Below are 20,510 nucleotides of genomic sequence, written 5' to 3'. Positions count from 1 at the left end.
ATAACTGTAGTATATTCTAAGTCAATCTAAGGTGATATAAAGGGAGTCAGTATCAAAATTTATTTAGGTTTTGGCAAAATAAGAGCGTAAAACTGCTTCGAATGGGAACTGAAGCGTTACGGAACTTTTCGAAACTTTTCCATCGAGCACCACACCCTCCCCCCCCACAACCCCCCCTCCCTCTCCCCCACACACACACACACACACACACACACACACGGACCCCCTCCCCAACACACACACACACGGACCCCCTCCCCCAACGCACACACACACACGGAAGGTCACGGGTACTTGACCCGTGACGTGAAATACGCTCGGAAGTAGGAAGAGACCATTTGCCCAGCGAGAGGAAACAGGGTCAGGCAAATAGCAACGAGGAACAAAAAAAAAGAAAAAACTTTGTGTTATGATCATGGCGCTGTTTAGTCGAAGTCGTGGCACACAAGGACAGTGGGGGATGGCCAACTGTGACCTCCGCTGGCTGGTTCAAAGGTCATAACATCCGTGCAAGGAGTGGCTTTGAGGCGTCTTTTTATCATAGAATTTCACATCATGGCGTTACTGAGGGCCTGGAAACGTGCCCTTCGCCTGGACCAAAATGTATTATAGTAAGAGATTATCCTGGACGTGCGTTAAGCTGGGTACACGGTCCAGGCCAAGCTGAGTGATCGATGAGGCACTGAAGGTTATATTCCAGTACTTGAATTTATATATTTTGTGCATTTTTTTAGTAAAATCTAATATTTCCTGAATTATATCAGTCTTTCTTTGATTTGGGGGAATTACATTTAGATTGTTATATTTTGGAAGATTACATTGGGATGTTTTGGGGAATCACATTTGGACTGTAATATTGTGGGAGATTACATTTGGATAGGTATCTCCGTAATGGAAGATTAGAGTCAGACAGTAAAAAATGAATATTCATATGAATATTCATACATACAAATTACAATTGCTGGTAAGCACAATGAATCATTGCTTTAAAGGAAATACTTAAAATGATTTTAGAGGATATTGAAACCCCAAGCAGGACAAAACGCCGCGAGAAAATACTTCGGTCAGAAATCTTATTCGCCACCTCACAAATGGGGGGGGGGGGGGGGGGCTGCACCCTCCGAGGTATGACGTAACATCGCATACGACCGCTCAGCTTTCGTTTGGTCAGGTGGTTCCTTCCTTGTGTTACCTACACAGTCTTGACCATAAAGAGACCAACATGATGATATTTATCAGGGCCTACACCACACCACATATCCCTGGTCTCAGATTACTTTCTACAAAGCATTGAAATCTCTGCCATCCCAGGCCTCGGATTACTCTCTACGTAGCATTGAAATCTCTGCCATCCCAGGCCTCGGATTACTCTCTACGTAGCATTGAAATCTCTGCCATCCCTGGCCAAAGATTACTCTCTACGTAGCATTGAAATCTCCGCCATCCATATTATCTCCGTACGTTTCATATGGTACTGAATGACTTCATATCATGATGTCACCAGGTCTGTGTGATGTATGACGTCTGCTTCTTAGTCTTCATGTGGAAACCTGGATGTCAGCAGACAGTTCCACCAGGCTGTTCCTTGCCGCATACCCACCACTGTTTGATTTGTTGGACATCTAAACCTTGGTCACGTAAAATGATCTTTGTCTTATTTTCTTTTTGTCTGTGTGTGTGTGTGTGTGTGCGTGTGTGTGTGTGTGTGTGTGTGTGTGTGTGTGTGTGTGTGTATGGCATTCTTAATATGGAAACGTATGATTGATCTGTCTATCTTACACATATGAATTTTTCCAAGAGATTTTAGGGGACTTCCACTTCCGACAGATTTGGACTTGACACATATGATATGATATATGATATATATCATGTAATATATGATATACAATGTTCGATCTTTTCCTCACTTCACCCTTCAAATGTGGCTTCACCATGTCCCACCCTGACGAGGACATGACCCGACACATCTCCTCCATTGCTTCCAATTTCCCTTTAAAACTCTTCCTCGTCTGCGAGGTGATCACCCTTCCTCTAGAGTTATTCCTCATATCACACATTCGTTATCAGATTTCTTACCATCGTTATCATTATTTAACGTGATTTACTCACGTTTACCTCAAGACTTCCATTTTTTTGGAGGAGGGAGGAAGGAAGGAGGGAGGGAGGGTTGCCGACACCGTGGGCTCCGTTCGGAACATTTGCTCTTGCGAAATCGACTTTTATTTTTCTTTTCTTGATCTTTTATAAGCCGGAAGTCTGCAAATCTTTCCTCCGACTTTCCTGTTTTGTTTAAAAGCGCAAGGCTTCCCTTATCCTGGCTAACCTTTGACTCTATATGCCAAGGTTTTATATCAATCGTCAATGTGAATGTTATCGAAGCAGGAAGATTTTTCCTGTGTTGAGACATCGGTTTTTGGGGAGGCGTGTTGGCGAGAGATATGAGGCTTTGTGGAACTTGGCAACATTTTGGTCTTCGTCACCGATCACGTCTTTTTTTTTTTCCTTTCTTCCTTCAGGGTGAGACTTGATGTTGCAAGGCGAGAGGAGTGAAGTGGGTGTGTGTTCATGTGGGAGAGTCGTGGCAAGACGGCCAAGTGTGAGTGTTGGTCTGGGAGAGTTGTGGTCAGACAGTGAGTGAAGTGGGAGAGTTATAAGAGTGAACTCCATCTGAAACCTTTCCACTGAGCATCTGAACTGCTTCAGTTTATAGTTTCATTGTGCTTCGAGAGGAGGAGGAGGAGGAGGAACGAATACTCCTTCCACGAAGCTTCGATTATTTAGCATTGAAACACTGGTTCGAAGACTTTAGAAGGGATGTATAACAGGTGAAGTAAGTAGTTAACACTGTATCAGACGTGTGTATAGTTTTGACATAGAAAGTGAGATGGTTCTAGTCAGCCAAAGCACTGAAGGAAAGCATCACACGAGTTTTGTTTTGAGTCACCCAAGGATAGATTTCGAATCAGCTTCACTGATTCGGAACTGTGAAATCTGTATGCTCACTGATGTTGCCACTAATCACAAATGAGATAATCTTTATATGTTATCTTTTTGTACAGTATTGATAACATAGTGATAACGGTATCATAATAAAGTGATTAATCAAATATCTCTCGAATACTTCCAAAATCTTGATACGACGTAAGATTACTTTAATTTTCATTTCCCCGTACTTAATCGTCGTTTTCTGCGTTAACGAAGTAGCGCCAGGAACAGACGAAGAAAGATTGCATTCGCTCACGCCCATATTTAATGCAACGAAATCACACATTCATTTCAATATTTCCTTTAAAACTCCAATTAGGCGTTTGGAAGCTGGTTTCCCCTAAGGCCAGAGATTGTATGTTGCAGTGTATCCATGAACACTCGCTAAATGACCACTTCCAGAACACACTGACCTCAGTACGGTAGTGGAGGAATGGCTCAAAGGTCATCATGATATCATGGACCAAGGTTCGACCCTCGCACTAGACAGTTCTCTCCTTAGTCGATCACCGTTTTCTTAAAGCAATCATGAGGCTATTTTTTCTGTAATGTACATTTTCTATGTTTGTTTACTAATTTATATTTCTATGTTAGCGTCATGGATTTTAGATCATCCATTCTTTGTGAACTTGAGTATATAAAGATGGCTACTAAATTGACGAACATAATTTTGCTTTCTAGTAATTATTTCTTCCCGCCGAACAGGCTTCACTAAGAGATCCAAGATCACAAACCACATCACAAGCTTCTTGTGATGAATCGAACCGAGGAACTATAAGACAAACCCCAAGTCTACACATATAATAGCGCCTCAGACGTTATATCTTTAAGTACTGTTGGGTTCTTAGGCTTCGAGACTTACAAGTCTGATGTAGAGACCAGGGAACCATAAGGTGGTATGGAATACACCAGAAAAGGTGGAAAGCCCTCGAGACAACACTGGCCTTCAAAAGATTCAGTGACAAACCATGTCAACAGAGACAACACAAGGACAGCGATGTCTGGAGTCGCCCTGACAGCCTCGTACAGATCCCTGCCACCTGATGGAGGGACGAAAAAAAAAAACTGTATCCACTCAAGGCCATGATTCTCCCTAAAATTAAGCTACTCCGCAGATGCTGCCAAACCTGGTCACCAAGTGCAGTATGGGTGTACGACAGAGGGCACGCACCAAGGGCACTGAAGGTTTGACATTGAAGACAACTATCCATGCGAATGAGATACTCAGTACCAGTAGCTTCACACATCTCAGATTCGTGGGTGTTTACGAGAGGGTGTACGTAAGGTGAAGCTTTTGACGAGATGGGGAAGAAGACATAACCTCCCACTCACGTTGAAGATCTAGACAACTGCACAAACGTGGAACACGCTTATCTTCCTCACAGCTCTATCGATACACCCAGTGTACAGTGTTTAGCTTAACTTATAGCTACTGACCAACACACACACACACACACACACACACACACACACACACACACACACACACACACACACACACACACATACACACACCTCATATCAAACAAATCTGTGGTGCATATCATTAAACCTACACCACATAATTTTATTCTCTGAACCCATCATCTGTTTCTCCACTGTACCTTCTTCGTCCAAGTTCTTTCTCTTATCTACCATTTTCTAGTCACCAAGTTAAAAGGGGAAAGGGAAATAGGATGATAGATCATCACAGATAGTCAGCGTGCGTAGGTAGCACAGCATCTGTGGGTACAGAGAGAGAGAGAGAGTAGTGGGTACAGTGAGACAAGAAGGGTACATGCCATCAAGGGAACCAACAGGATTTAGGTTTTATAATGTATTTTCATGCTTTGGGCAGGTTCTTCCCAGCCCAGGCTGTGGTGGTCCTGCTGAATCACTCTGTCCAGACACCAACACTCACTCACCAGGCGTCCCCAGCACCTGCTGAAACCTCAGCTGCTTGTTGTTCTGTGGATTAGTAGTTAATCATGATATAAGGTAGTAGTAGTAGTAGTAGTAGTAGTGGTGGTAGTGGCAGTAGTGGCAGTAGAAGTGGTAGTAGTAGCAATAGCAGCAGTAGTGGTAGTAGTAGTACCACAAGAGCAACAGACAGGGAAGGGATCCCAGGAGTGTAAACCCATCCCCCTCCCCCACACATTGCTGTACAAACAGGTAATTACAGATAAGTAGTAATTCCACTGGTATCACTAGGAGTAGAGATAATAGGTGTACCAGTAGTACATTAGTCGTAATTATAGGAGAGGAGAAGGACGCCCTACATCCTGTTGCAGACCGTCATTTTATGTTTCTTGCTCGGGGTACTGACGTGTGCTGGATGTGATTGGATTATAAAGGTAGGCAGTTGTTTACATGATTAATACCTATCCGCCAGAGATTCGATATTTCCGGGTAATGTCATGAATACAGGTTTTATGTTTGGGTTAAATCATGTGGATGAAAGTTAGTTCTTTGTCTTTTTCATACATGATCGCCTTTTTCCGCGTTAGCGAGATAGCACCAGGTATAGACGAAGAAGAAACAGCATCATCTTCTCACAGTCATTCTCCAGGTGTCATGTGTAATGCATATTCATCATTAGACATAACGCTTGTTACATGCTGTGAGAGAATACATATATCAGCCTTAAGATGCAAGGTATCCATACGAACCCTCAAGGCAGTGCATCTGATACAGATTATCAAGGAAGATCAAGAGCTCGTATGTAACTATCATGTTTGTGGTGTCGGAATGATGTATAGCTTCCTCTATACGAAGGAACATATGCCAACAGTTTGTAATTGTGGATAATAAGCTTCATAGATATGTGTAGAGGAATCCATATGTATGATGTAGGTTATTGTACACGAGTTCTGAAGATTGAGTAGATAAAGGAAGGTTATTGGGGAGGTACCCCAGCTGTGTGTGTGTGTGTGTGTGTGTGTGTGTGTGTGTGTGTGTGTGTGTTGTGCGATTACATCTTGTCCACCGACATGATTCAATCAATCTTTGTGTCGACATCAACATTGGAACAACGTGAGACAATGTATTTTTAGTGTGTATTATTGAAGTAGAGATGTTCATTGTCTTTTAAAAAGAATGAATATCCACGGGTTGATGTGCACCTTTAACCACACACCAGATGATGTTGCACCTTTAACCACACACCAGATGATGTGCACCTTTAACCACACACCAGATGATGTGCACCTTTAACCACACACCGGATGATGTTGCACCTTTAACCACACACCAGATGATGTGCACCTTTAACCACACACCAGATGATGTGCACCTTTAACCACACACCGGATGATGTTGCACCTTTAACCCTGTAGCAGAACATATGTGTCTTTAACTTATTCCTTAACAATCTTATAATCTACAAGTTGAGAACGTGTCTTCAACGCGAGACCTTCGAGACCAAACAGCTGCGAACACAATCACTTCTTGAGAGACAAAATGCTAGAGAGAGAGAGAGAGAGAGAGAGAGAGAGAGAGAGAGAGAGAGAGAGAGAGAGAGGAATTTTCGTCAGTGATACAGTCAGGTTGTTGCGGGTTTCGACCCCAGATTGACTTTAATGTCCCACTCTGCCACCAGGGGAACTCCTAATTACATTTATCACACCAGTTTTTCCGGTGAAGTATTTCAGCTTTTTCTCTCCTCAGTTCGTCTCTTCAGTTCCAGTTAATCGCTTCTTCTTGATTCGTTTTCCAAGTTTTTCTCGCACGATTCGCTTTGTTCAGTGCGTTAGAAGTGGTTTTAGGTGCAGTGTTTGGGGCGAGATATGGTCCCGGAATCACATCTGTGGCCCAGCTTCTGTGTCCCTGGCTATAAGAAGGCAAACATCTGTGTCTCTGGCTATAGGAAGGCCCAGCTTCTATATCCTTGGCCATAGAAAGGCCCAGCTGTATAGTTCCTTCTACCACAATGATATAGATTTCAACTCTCAGTGTGTGATGAGGCACAGAACGCGGGCCACAACCCAACTATCTATCTAGTGGAAAGATAGAATATCTATCCGACTATCTCATTGACATATACGAGATGTCTCTATGGCAGATGAGACATATTCTTTCCCCGTTGTCTCAAAATGTCAAAATAGCCTCATACCATTTTCTCATACATCAAAATCTAGATCAGAGAACTTTAGGATGAAGAAGGAGAGAAAAGAATGAAACCATTTTCTTTCTCCCACTGTCCCTTACTTCGATGATGATAGAAATGCAACGCAAACTGAACTACGAAGTGAATGACTCACTCGCACGAAGCCACGTCCGGACAGCGCTATTCAGAGGACGTCTGTCTGATGGTGTGGTCATTTCATCACTTCCGCTCAACAGCTTAGCCGACGAAGGCGACAGTAGGCGGCGGGCCTTGGGCGCCCCAGCCTCACACCTCGCCCCACTGTTGTTGGTCCCTGGGATATGATATATGTGATATATACGTTATACTGAAGAATTGTATACATTCCATGTGGAATATCCTTGGTGAAGAAGGATGTATACATCCCATGTGGAATACCCTTTATGAAGAAGGATGTATATTACGTGTTTATTTGCATGTGGGGTAAGAATCGTCATGTGGCTATGATTTTGATATCAAATCATTATCCATGTCTTAAGTCCCTGGATGGTTGAGCCCTTCCATTTGGAGGCATTTTCGCCATATGTGAGATCTGGCAACTACGGCGTTATAGAGCAGATGATTATAATGATTAACCGCACGAGCGCGAAGTTCGAATGTCCTCGACTAAGTGCCTTAGATTATCAGCTCTAAGAGTCGTTGTTGAAAGGTCCTCATGGCTATTTTGAACTTCACTGTTCTGTGCCAGTTTCTTGTACGTTATTTTTGGGTGGCAATTTTGAGGGCTTTCTAAATTTTTTCATCTGGGAAATGATGTATTTGGGCGTCACACTGGTGAACGAAGGTGTCAGAAACTAAGCTGGGTGTCAGGAGGTATGAACGAAGGTGTCAGAAGCTAGGCTGGGTGTCAGGACTGGTGGAGTGTGCCACTCAGACACTGTCAGTCGCATGTCAGCTGAGGAAAGGACAGAACTGATAATTTAGCCAACATTTTTTTTTTTTTTTCATTTTCATTTCATAAGTTACGGGATCAAACTGGTGAGATAACCTTTCATCTGAAGCCACTGAAATCACACCCGGTAGCATAGACTTCAGAAGCCCCCCTTCCACCCGGGTGCACAGCCTTCAGAAAGTTCTCGCACCACAGACCGCTGGAATCCCTGGTACATAGATGTCTGGAACCCCCTGTAAAACTAGACTTCAGGAAGCCCTTGTAACCACACATTCCAGTAACCCACTGATACCACACATTCCACGAACCTTTGGCACCACAGATTCCAGGAACCTCCTGGTACCAATACGTTCCAGGAACCACTAGTGGGTGGCACAGATTCCAGAAATCCCTGGAACCACAGATTCCAGGAATATCTGCCACCTCAGTCCCCTGGAATCCCTGGTAACACAGTACAACAAGAACCTCTGGTTGCACAGATCTCCAGACCTCCTACAATATCCTGACGCGCCTCAGATGCACAGAAATGTGCAGTTAACATACAACATCCATTTGTATTCTCGAGGAGTTCACAGAGAGAGAGAGAGAGAGAGAGAGAGAGAGGGAGAGAGAGAGAGAGAGAGAGAGAGAGAGAGAGAGAGAGAGAGAGAGAGAGAGAGAGAGAGTTGGTCCGGTGCGGTCATGATGTAAGTAATTAAGTGTTTCCTCTGCTGTCGCCGAGCCATGTACTGTTGCGTAGATCTGACTTATGCGTCGTCCAGGGCACGCACCTCCATGTAGTGTTGCGTGGACCTGATTTATGCGTCGTCCAGGGCACACTCCTCCATGTACTGTTGCGTGGACCTGAGTTATGCGTCGTCCAGGGCACACACCTCCAAGGCTGTGTCCTTAGGACGGTCAACTGATCAATATATTTCCTCGAAATGGAACGGGAAATCAATTTGTGAATGTATTCCAGTCGGAGTGTCGCCAGCTAACGGAAAACATATTGTGGAAATCAATATATGAATTTAGAAGAACCTCAGTCAAATTTCGATATCATTCTTAACGGAGACTAATTTTTTATGATCTTCTTTTCCAATATGCGATATTTGATTCTGTCGTTTCAATCCACAGAGATGATGCGAAGAATTTAGAAAACGGGACAACGACCGAAGCCTATAATAGACAGAATCAAAAGCTTATAACATCATAATCTATTTATGCAAGATCCACTACGTATATACAGTGTAGAGCTATGAGAAAATATGTGAAATATGAAATAAAAGATAGAGAATTTACTCCTAAATTCCTGAATACGATGCAGTTCATTCGTGAAACTTACGGAATTTTATTTTGATGATGTTCTTCCCGTTTTCTAAAGACTTGGGTCGGACTAGTGCTGCTACCGTGGTCTGCTGGAGGGTCGATGGTCGGGTTGTGGCCCAGCGCCTCACACAGGCCACAAAAAAACAACACCGTCCAAGGTCATCTGGTTCACTGTTATTATCATTTCACAACCACATCAATATGGACCGTCAGACACACCATGAATTTCCCCCGTATCGTCACTTCCTTATATTTTCTTAGGCCGAATTTTTTTGTGCTCTGGTTTTTTAAGGGGGGTTATTTTTTCGCTTCGACGGCAAATTATTCCATATGGATCACTAAGTTTGCGATCTTTATATATTCGTGGAGTTTTTCGTGTTGATGATTCGTCGTCTTTAGGTTCGAAGTCTCCTTGCTTAGTGCTCAGTCTGTTGTACCGGGGTTAGCATCCTCCTTGTTATAGTGTTGTTAACTTGGTTTCCAGCATCTTGCGAAGGATTAGATTCCTCATGTCACGTACTGGATTCGTCGTGATTACGATCGAGTTCTTTGTGTCATTGATGCGTATCGTGTTCGTCTTTTCTTTCTCCAGATCGAATTCTTCATCATGTCTTCTAATGCCTTCATGTCTCTTCCTAAATTCCGTGTTAAGCACTGAGTTCTCCTTGTTGAATGTTAATTCAGTGTTCTTAGCATTTGATTCTTCTTAGCTGTTATCGTAGTTCTATTAATTATAGATTATCAGTGTTTTTATCTAATTAAACGTGAACAGGATTAGAATCTTTGTTGTGAGTAGTGGATTCTTTGTTTGTGGGGTCAGCCCGCCTCTGAGAAGTATTGCGCCTGAGTTAGATATATTCCTCATGTTTGTTTAAAAAATTGTTTATTGGCAGATCATTTACGTTCTATTTTAAACCGGATCTTTAAACTTTTAAGATCCATAAAAAGAGAGAAAAAAATGTCTAAAAATAGTTATGCATTATGTGACATTCAAAGAGAAGTGTAAATACTCCATACGAGCTGTTGGGCAATTTTCATAAAAAGAATCCAACACTGGAAGTGAAAGATCAACGTTACTGCTTACAAATAATCTAGCAACATACTTAAAGGATTCCAGAGCTTATGGTAAAGACCATGACGTATATAGGAGGACTTCATAAGGATTTAAGTAAACAAGATATGCCAGATATTCGCCTTATCTGTTTACAAACTCGCTTCAAGATTTTCTAAGTTTATTTCATATCAGTTCATCATATTGGTCGACGTATCAATCTAATGGACAGCATCATAAGCAAGACAGATATTAGTCGATTCGATTTACAAACTCGCTTATGGATTCCCCAATGTTATTTCTTACTGATTCACCGATTAATTACCTAGAGGTTCACTGATTATAGCCAGCTTCATCGACCCGATCCACAATGGTCGATTGGACAATGATCTCAGGCAACGTGTTTTTGCTGGAATATATTAGATGGGTTTGTTTTTGTCGGTCGCGAAGTCTGGAAGGCCGCGCTGTGGCTTCAAGGTGGCCGGGCGTCCAGTTGCTGGAGCCCAGTCCAGGTTCCCTGGCCTGGATCCCCAGCTCCTTGTGTTCATTCAGGGATGCCATAACCTCCCCTACATCCTAACATGTCCCAGAATGCTTCCCCTGCACGAAAATGAATTTCCAGTCTAAAAGAACTGACTTTCCAGTTTACAAGAACTAGATTTCCAGGAATGAAAACTAGAATATTAAACCGCCTGGATATTACGTTTAACGTGAGATAAACCGCCTGGATATTACGTTTAACGTGAGATAAACCGCCTGGGTATTTTCTCTAACGTAAGATAAATCTTTTGAGTACCATGTTTGATGGAAGGCAAACCTATTGAGTATATCTAACAGGAGACATAAACCTCTTGAGTATCATACGTTTAACGGAAGATAAACCTTTGGAATATTCTATCTAATGGAAGACATCCGACCAGATCAAATCATCAGTTAAATATAACACGATCAAATATTCCCTATGAAGTAACCTCAGGAAGACGGTAAAGCCTCCAGTATTGAATACGATTCAACCAGCGTAGCAACGTGAACATGTGGTAGAAAATTGTACATTTGAGATCCTATGATAGTGGCGGGTGCCGCCGGGAGCCAGGCTTACGGCACGAACTGGCAAAGGTTAAGGGTGAATGTTGGTAGCGGGGGATTAGGCGTTGGCCTGGTGGTGGTGGTGGTGTTGGTAGTAGTAGCAAGAGGAGAACCAAGCGATGTAGCGAGGCGAAGCGAGGCTATCCACCTTACCCGGCAACACGGACGCACGTACCTCTCTCTCTCTCTCTCCACTACAAACACGGGGAGGTTACCATGACTTCCTCCACCTTCCCTGTATATATATATATATATATATATATATATATATATATATATATATATATATATATATATATATGTATGTATGTATATCCCTGGGGTTGTCATGACTTCCCTGTGATATATACACCAGTGGGGTTGTCATGACTTCCCTGTGATATATACACCAGTGGGGTTGTCATGAGTTCCACTTTCCCTGTTATATACACCAGTGATTTACCATCACTTTTGCTAATGCTCACAAACTTGTAAGGGAGAACATGAGATCTCTCCTCATTAACTTTCTTAGATACGAACTCATGAAGACTCACAATCTCCTCCTTCCATTTCCCTCATACTAGCTGGGGGTCCAAATGCTCTACAGCTAACATCCTTTACGACACTCCACAAAAGAATGGAAAGAAACATCCACTGTAGCTCTAGTACAACATGGCCAGTGGTCTGTGTCCTTAATGAAATGTCTGTTTTGGGAGCGTAAGTGTCGTTCTAAATTGTTTGGTACCCGATTTCGATTTCGGGACTCGGAGGATCTGCTGGTGTGCTGGAGGACCACATCCAGGAACCCGTGAGTGAGGAAACACATCAAGTGCCATCACTGATTTGCGTGTGTGGGTCTACCAGCTCCTCTGTGAGTTACTCCTCAGAGCAAAAAAAAAAAAAAATCTTGGCTTTCGATGGTTCGTGAGGGATTTTTAATGGGTCAGTCTATTTCTTAAGTCCTTCCCTGTTGGGTAATTACTGGCCTCTTAAGACTCAGTTCGCTGCAGCGTCTTGGGTAGTGGGGAAAGACAAGGCCAAGGTGAATAAGTCTACGTTTCTCTGTAAGGTTGGAGAGGGGGTCATGGCTAAAGGCTGTGCCACAAGCAACCTCTTGATATTTGGCTGATCACGACGACATCCTTCATAAAGTAAGGGTAAAAGTGAGGAGAAAATAGAAAATGAACCTTGACCAGTACAGTGATTATAATGTCACCTTTACTTTCCTATCAACAGATGAAATTCTTCCTAAAGGTTACTTGGCACAGTGTGAGTCATGAACGGCTGTTAGGGAGGGGGTGTGTAAGGCTTGTGGTCACCCCGTACAGTCTGACAAAATGCTGGGTCAAACAGTCTTGCCAAACACGGGTCAATCATTTTGGCCAAACATGGTGTCAAACATTGTCTCTGGCCATCAAAGGATAAGACAGATCCGAGAGGGGAAAAAGTTCCCTAAACTTTTATTCTAAACTTTGAAACTTCGACACCACTGGTGCATTCTGGGTCTATGTTGACCCTTTTTGCCCTGATGACGACTGCGTACAACATCACGTGACTGGTATGTGAGGTCGTATGGTAATACGATGCTCCAGTTGTGTTGATCATCACGCAGATAAGTACACTTGAAGTTGTATGGTAACGATACGTGGTGGTAACCATTTGAACTATTGCTCCGGATGCGTTACCACGTGGATGACGAGTGTTACGAATCACGTGGATGATACGGCAGAGGTGGTGGACCACCATGTGGATGAGAGATGTTGGATGAGGCGAAAGCTTTCTACCTCGGGCACGGTGAGTGAGTGTGACGGAAGGGGATCATATGTATGTGGGCAGATGAGGGTCATAGGTCGACATGTGGACTGGCAGCATTTGGTCAGGCGGGCGAGATTTGGCCCTGAGGGGCCCAGGGTGTGTGTGTGTGTGTGTGTGTGTGTGTGTGTGTTTGTGTGTTTGTGTGTGAGGAGTAACAGAGGGGACCCGTAGGCAGGTCAGGGCTCCGTGCCACCCCTGGATCTAGGCCAGGGACGGACTGGAAGCACCTGGGAAGGGAAGTACCACGAGCGAATGGCCTTCCTTCGCGCGAGGCTCTTCCTCATGTATGGAGGAACCCCGACGGAAGTAAGATGGTCAGGATCCAGCACGTCCCTCACCTTGACCACCGTCTTTACCCCTATCCATCATGGTTGCCTGGGTCCTTATCTGTGCCTCACCAGTGTGGCTCTACCTCTCACTCGCTGCCGGTAACACCCCCTACACTCCCTCGTAAAGTCGACTCTATTTTTTTTTGTCATCTGTGTTGCCTGTGTAATCTGTGTTCGGTGCAACACAGATACGTAGGTCTTCTTGAGGCAAGAGACTTGGAAAACAATTTTGAAAGTAATCTTCGTGAATTTTTGAAGAGTCGAATGTTCGTTACTCCGTCTCCCACAGAGGAAAATTTCCTCCCACACATCCTAACTTCCCACATAATCACCCCATGTTAGCTTCACACACACACACACACACACACACACACACACACACACACACACACACACACAAAACCAACCTACCTTGCTCCATCCGCTCCCTTGCTCCCTACATTATGTATTGACCTCGACCATATATTGTACCTCTCCCATATTTTGACTTCTTATACTGACCACTCCCATATATCAACCTTTACCATGCACTGACCCCTCCCATATACTGACCTCTTAACATATGTTGACCCCATCCATATAGTAACCACTGCCATATATTGACCTATCCCAGATAGTGACCGCTTGCATATATTGACCTATGCCAGATACTGACCACTCCCATATATTGATCTCTACCGACCCAGAGTCAAGCTTTGCGCATACAGCCTCACTAGATGGTGGCCAATACACCTCCTTACTCTGTCAACCACCAAGATTCTTCTTACTCTCCTGTATCTCCCTCTCTCTCTCTCTCTTAGCGTCTTATCTATAATATTCCATCATTGTCTTGTTCTCCTTCCATCATTAAAGTTCCTCCTGAAATACTCAATCTTCCTCCATGTTATCTTTTGTCCTTATCGCTTCTGATAACCATCTGATCATGTGATTTTTACGGGTCGACAACTCTCCCTCAGCTGCTATCATTTTCCTCATCTTCACATTCCTCCCACACCTTTCCTCACGTTCCTCCATCTACACATTCCTCCCTCCATGTTCCCTCACGTTCCTCCTCCTATACACTCCTCCCCCACGTTCCTCCTACGTTCCTTCACGTTCCTATAGAATTTTGGATACTGTTTTGGTCGCGTGACAACTCCTCCGTCACAGTATTGTAACCTTTATGTCATATTCCTCTTTCAGTTCATTCTGTTTCTGTAATCGTTCTGACCTTTCTCCACCTTAGCACTGACCTGGGCGAGGCTTACAAATCCTTCACTTGTCTCCTAACAGTCAGCCTGTATATTCAATAACAGCTTTACACACCTTATTACCACATGCTGAACACGTATCCTTCACACACTCCACCAAACACGTTCTACCTATGTCATTCCACGCACTATTTCCAACACCTTGTCTTTTTTTATCGTTGGTTGAACAGGATTGTGGTGTGGTGTGGTTGGGAATGAACAGGATTGTGGTGTGGTGTGGTTGGGGATGAACAGGATTATGGCGTGGTGTGCTGTGCCGTGGTTGGAGATGAACAGGATTGTGGTGTGGTGTGGTGTGGTGTGGTTGGGGATGAACAGGATTGTGGTGTGGTGTGGTGTGCTGTGGTTGGGGATGAACAGGATTGTGGTGTGGTGTGGTGTGGTTGGGGATGAACAGGATTGTGGTGTGGTGTGGTGTGGGACCAGATTTTGACACAGCCACTGATCTTGTCTGTTCGCCGCATGCAGACCAGATGTATCGCCTGTGTTCTCTGTGTGTTTGTGTATGTTCCCTCTTGTGTATGTGCGTGTTTTTGTCTATATGTTTCAGTGTAAGTAGAAGTGTGGTTATGGATGTATGTATTCATATTAGTTTGTGCATGTGTTTATGTATATGTGTAATCTTATGCTCATACATATGTGTGCATATGGATATCAGTGACCTGGCTCTGACTTACGGCAAATTACGTTAGTTGCAGGGTGTGGAGACGACGTCGCCATGGAGAGTGGGAGCCGAGTTTCAGTGTCCATAGCTGGAGACGGCCCGAGGAGGTCCATACTCCCTACGCGATACATCCTCGTCCTGATGGGTTTCATGGGCTTCGTCAACATCTACATGCTACAGCTGAACTTCCTGGTGGCGCTGCCGGTCATGGTAAACCACACAGCCATCGAAGGCCAGGATTACGCCCTCTCCAGCATGGGGATCCAACCTGTGGTGAAGCAGAGCCCCACGATGCTCCAGGGAAGTGACCCTCCTGACGAAGGAGGGGCAGCCTCTGGTGGATTCAGCGGCAGCAGCACCGTCCCAACTCGCTCTGTGGTGGGTCATGGGGATGTCATAGGGCCTGTCAGGGCCGGTGTGGGACCTGGTCTCTACAAAGTCATGCCGGGGTCGAAGATTCTTCAGGTACACAACAATCCTGAGGACCCTTCCCTCGTCCTCACCCTCCCTGCTGATGCTAGATATGGCGAAACATCAGACCTGGTGACGTTACAGTTGCAGACGACGCCTGCTGACGAGTCTCCCACGGATGGGGGTACAACGGACCCAATGAATGAGGAGGAGCTGACAACCGTTCTGTTCGGCGTCACAGAAGACACGACCAGACTCGAGGTCGGTGTCCTCCCCATCAGTAGCAATGGCTTGCACACACAATCATCCATCTTGGCCGGACCACACTCCCACGTCTCCCCTCACTCGACTGAGATGCCGGGGGTAATCGCCTCCACAAACACACCGACTCATGAGAGAATCAGGACACTTCCTCCCCTGTTCAGGACGTCAATTACCACGAATAACAGAAATCATTTCTCACTGACGGAAAACATGATGTCAAAAGAATCCGCAAGTACGGCCTCCTCCGCCGCCACGGTTGTGCATGATGTCACGACGCCCTCATCCCTTCGCCACGATGTCATGAAATCAACCACCAAAAGGGAAGCCACCACGACGTCCATGATGCCTGAGGTGGTCACGAAGCCTCCCGTGCAACAGTCGTCTTCCGTCGCTCCTCCCAACGATGAAGCCACCGTGATGTCACAAAACAACGAACCAACAACAGCTTCTTCCACTACGGTACCTTCCAGCACAGCAAAGAACAACGAACCAACAACAGCTTCTTCCAGTACTGTATCTTCCAGCACAGCAAAGAACAACGAACCAACAACAGCTTCTTCCAGTACTGTATCTTCCAGCACAGCAAAGAACAACGAACTAATAACAACTTCTTCCAGTACTGTATCTTCCAGCACAGCAAAGAACAACGAACCAACAACAGCTTCTTCCAGTACTGTACCTTCCAGCACAGCAAAGAACAACGAACCAACAACAGCTTCTTCCAGTACGGTACCTTCCAGCACAGCAAAGAACAACGAACCAACAACAGCTTCTTCCAGTACTGTACCCTCTAGCACAGCAGTGAACAACCAAGCAACACCAGCTCCCTCCACTACTATACCTTCCAGCACAGCAAAGAACAACGAACCAACAACAGCTTCTTCCAGTACTGTACCCTCTAGCACAGCAGTGAACAACCAAGCAACACCAGCTCCCTCCACTACTGTACCTTCCAGAACAGCAAAGAACAACGAACCAACAACAGCTTCTTCCAGTACTGTACCTTCCAGCACAGCAGAGAACGACAAACCAACAACAGCTTCTTCCAGTACTGTACCTTCCAGCACAGTAAAGATCAACGAACCAACAACATCTTATTCCAGTACAGTACCTTCCAGCACAGCAAAGAACGATAAACTAACAACAGCTTCTTCCAGTCTTGTATCTTCCAGCACTTCAAAGAACAATCAACCAACCCCAGCTCCTTCCAGTCCCATACCTTCCAGCACGGCAAAGAACGAGGCTGGACCATCCAGCCATCAAGATAGCGTTATCACCACCACTCCCTCCCCAAGCATCCTTGCAGCAACAGACACTAACCCTACAACCTCTGCTGAGATTACCAACCCCACTACCACAGCTCTGGAGCAGGACCTTGAGACTACACCCACTCCAGAAGACCTTACCACTCTTCAACCAGAAGAAGAAACCACTTTCACCACTTCGATGTCTGAGTCCCTCTACAGCACCACGGTACCCATGACTGACGCAGTCCCTACGACAACAAGTTCAGCATCTGCTGCAGTAGACAGCATAAGGAGGCGCCGCAGGAGGCGATCGGTCCAGGACAAGCATATTGGATCCGATAACAGCAGCAGCGAGTTCAAGATAAGGGACTGTCAGACGAAGGGGACCTGCGAGCCAGGGAAGGTGGGAATCAATCCACTGAAGGAAAACGAGCGTGAAGAGAACGACAAAGGTGTAAACGACGCAGTAAATGGAACTAAGGAAGAGAACGACAACGGAGTGGGACGGAACGCGCACAAAAGATTTAAATTCCTCCTCAATGAGGACTGGGACATGAACAACGCCACGAACTCTACTGAAAGTGGCTCTGACGAAGATGACAGTAGCTACATCCAGTCGGGACTGAACTGGCTCCTGGGCGACCAATGGGGGAATGGCACCGGTACGAACTCTTCCGAGAGTGACTCGTCTTCCAGCTCTTCTTCTTCTTCTTCTTCTTCTTCTTCTTCGAGTGAGTCCCTGAGCAGTGAAAGTCTCTTCTCCAGCAGTGAATCCAGTGAGTCAAGTGAATCCAGTGAGTCGAACGAGTTCGGTGAATCGAGCGAATCGAGTGAATCATCGAGTGAGGAGAGCGGGGAAGACCTGGACGACGATGAGGACGAGAGTAACGAAGGTCGTGAGGTGTACTCGGGCGAGCTGGACGACCTGCACCTCCTGAGCAACGAGTCGTGGGAGCTGATCGACGGACTGTACTACCGCCGCCTGAACGAGTCCCACGAAGACTCGTCCGACGAGGACGACTCCGACTCCGACGACGAGGACGAGAGCGAGAGCGAGGAATCCCTCGAGGATGATGATGATGATGACGATGATGATGATGATGATGATGATGATGACGACGACGATGACGATGATGAGGACGATGATGATGACGAAGACGAGGAAGAAGAATCGTCGGTGAGTATTTCCGTTTTTGGGGCCTTAACAACATTGACCTCCTGCCTCAGGAGTCTCTCCTGTCTTCTGTGGTGTTCCTGTAGCGCTCAGAAAGCTAGCCACGTCCACTGGGCGGCACCATATATATATATATATATATATATATATATATATATATATATATATATATATATATATATATATATATATATATCCATGGGGATAGAGGAGAAAGAATACTTCCCACGTATTCCCTGCGTGTCGTAGAAGGCGACTAAAAGGGGAGGGAGCGGAGGGCTGGAAATCCTCCCCTCTCGTTTTTAATTTTCCAAAAGAAAGAACAGAGAAGGGGGCCAAGTGAGGCTTTTTCTCAAAGGCTTGGTCCTCTGTTCTTAACGCTACCTCGCTAATGCGGGAAATGGCGAATAGTATGGAAAAAAGGAATATATATGTGTATATATATATATATATATATATATATATATATATATATATATATATATATATATATATATATATACCTCGCAAACGCGGGAGACAGCGACAAAGTAAAAAAAAAAAAAAAAAAAAAATATATATATAGATAGATAGATAGATAGATAGATAGATAATTTGGAAATGTGTTTTCTTATCTTTTAAAGAATCAGATGATATCTATAATAATGGTCTTCAAGGTCTGCACCTTTAGACCCATATATCCTGTCACTATTCAACCAGTGCTTCATCTTCTCCCTTGCTTCCTCCTGCCACAGGAACACGGCATTAAGGGAGAGAACGGGGAAATCACCTTGGCCGGACAGAAGTACCCCTCCACAGTGTGTTTCGAACCTCGCATGGTCCAGCGGCCTCAACCCCAGCAGGTTAGTGGGAAAGTCGTGCTCATCCCAATTGTTTCTGATGGTCCGAAACAGAGGCGCCAAGCGGTCGTCTTTTTCTCGAAGACATCTTCAGTTGCCCTGAAGATGTCTTGATGAATAGACGAAAGCTTGGCCTCTCTCCTCTCTCTCTCTCTCTCTCTCTCTCTCTCTCTCTCTCTCTTGCCTCCAGTACACTTGGTCTTTGGTATATTTTCCCCTCAGGTACAGTAACACATATCCCTCGACATTCTGAGCCACGACTGTAGTTTTATTCCAGTCGTATTTCATTTCCCCCTGACCTTCGAGTCACAGTGACCCTTTTATGTCCTGCAGGACGGCGAGTTCGTGTGGCCTGCCGACCTGCAGGAGCGACTTCGGGCGGCCTTCTCCTGGGGCTTCCTCCTAACGCAACTGGTTGGCGGACGGCTGGCGGGAGTGATAGGAGGGAAGCTCCTCCTCCTGATGGGCGTGTTCCTGTCTGCTCTTATGTCCCTCTTGGTCCCGACGGCGGCCATCGCAGGCCCCTACTGGCTCCTCGCCCTCCGGATCATGGTGGGGGCTGCGCAGGTGAGCACTGAAGACACACACACACACACACGCACACACACACACACTACCTAAGAACAGGTCTTATTCTTGCCACAGTTTCAAGCCTCACTGTCACCTTTCCTCTTGCTTTACTTGAGGTAATAACTCACGAGGTGATAATTAATTCATGAGGTAATAATTAATTCATTAGGTAATAATTCAAGTGATAATTCATTATTTCTCCACTTTTGCACTACTTTAGATTTCTTATCATTCTAAATGTTAAATTTATTCAGATAATCAGACTTTTTCTTGACATTTACATGGAATCAAATCCTCTGTATGTATGTCATCGGTAGTGAGGTTAATATAGGTAGAAGAGGGAGTTTTGTGGTGTTCATAATCCTAGGACTCCATTGTGAGTGATCTATGAGATGTGGTCCTGTGATCTTCACCAGACGCTCCTACAGGATACAGTCCCATGACCTTTACTAGACTGTAAGCTGTGGACTTGTGACCTTCTCTAGACTTTCTTGACCTTCAACGGACGATCCTAGAGAATATG

The 20,510-nt window shown here is 44.9% G+C and overlaps 1 protein-coding gene across 3 annotated transcripts in view; it reads left to right on the top strand.

Moving 5' to 3' along the window:
• Nucleotides 1–20,510, top strand: part of LOC139763696 (uncharacterized) — an 89,101-nt gene that overhangs the window by 62,441 nt on the left and 6,150 nt on the right. For all 3 annotated transcript variants that reach the window (XM_071690029.1, XM_071690036.1, XM_071690023.1), the window contains exons 3-5: nucleotides 15,511–18,581; nucleotides 19,313–19,420; nucleotides 19,751–19,984. In XM_071690029.1, coding sequence (XP_071546130.1) covers nucleotides 15,511–18,581; nucleotides 19,313–19,420; nucleotides 19,751–19,984 — 3,413 coding nt within the window. The remainder of the gene's footprint in view (nucleotides 1–15,510; nucleotides 18,582–19,312; nucleotides 19,421–19,750; nucleotides 19,985–20,510) is intronic.

The sequence above is a fragment of the Panulirus ornatus genome, chromosome 3 (genome assembly GCF_036320965.1).
Source record: "Panulirus ornatus isolate Po-2019 chromosome 3, ASM3632096v1, whole genome shotgun sequence".
Taxonomy (NCBI): domain Eukaryota; kingdom Metazoa; phylum Arthropoda; class Malacostraca; order Decapoda; family Palinuridae; genus Panulirus; species Panulirus ornatus.
Note: the sequence above shows the minus strand (reverse complement) of the source record. Positions and strands in the feature narration are given on the sequence as shown.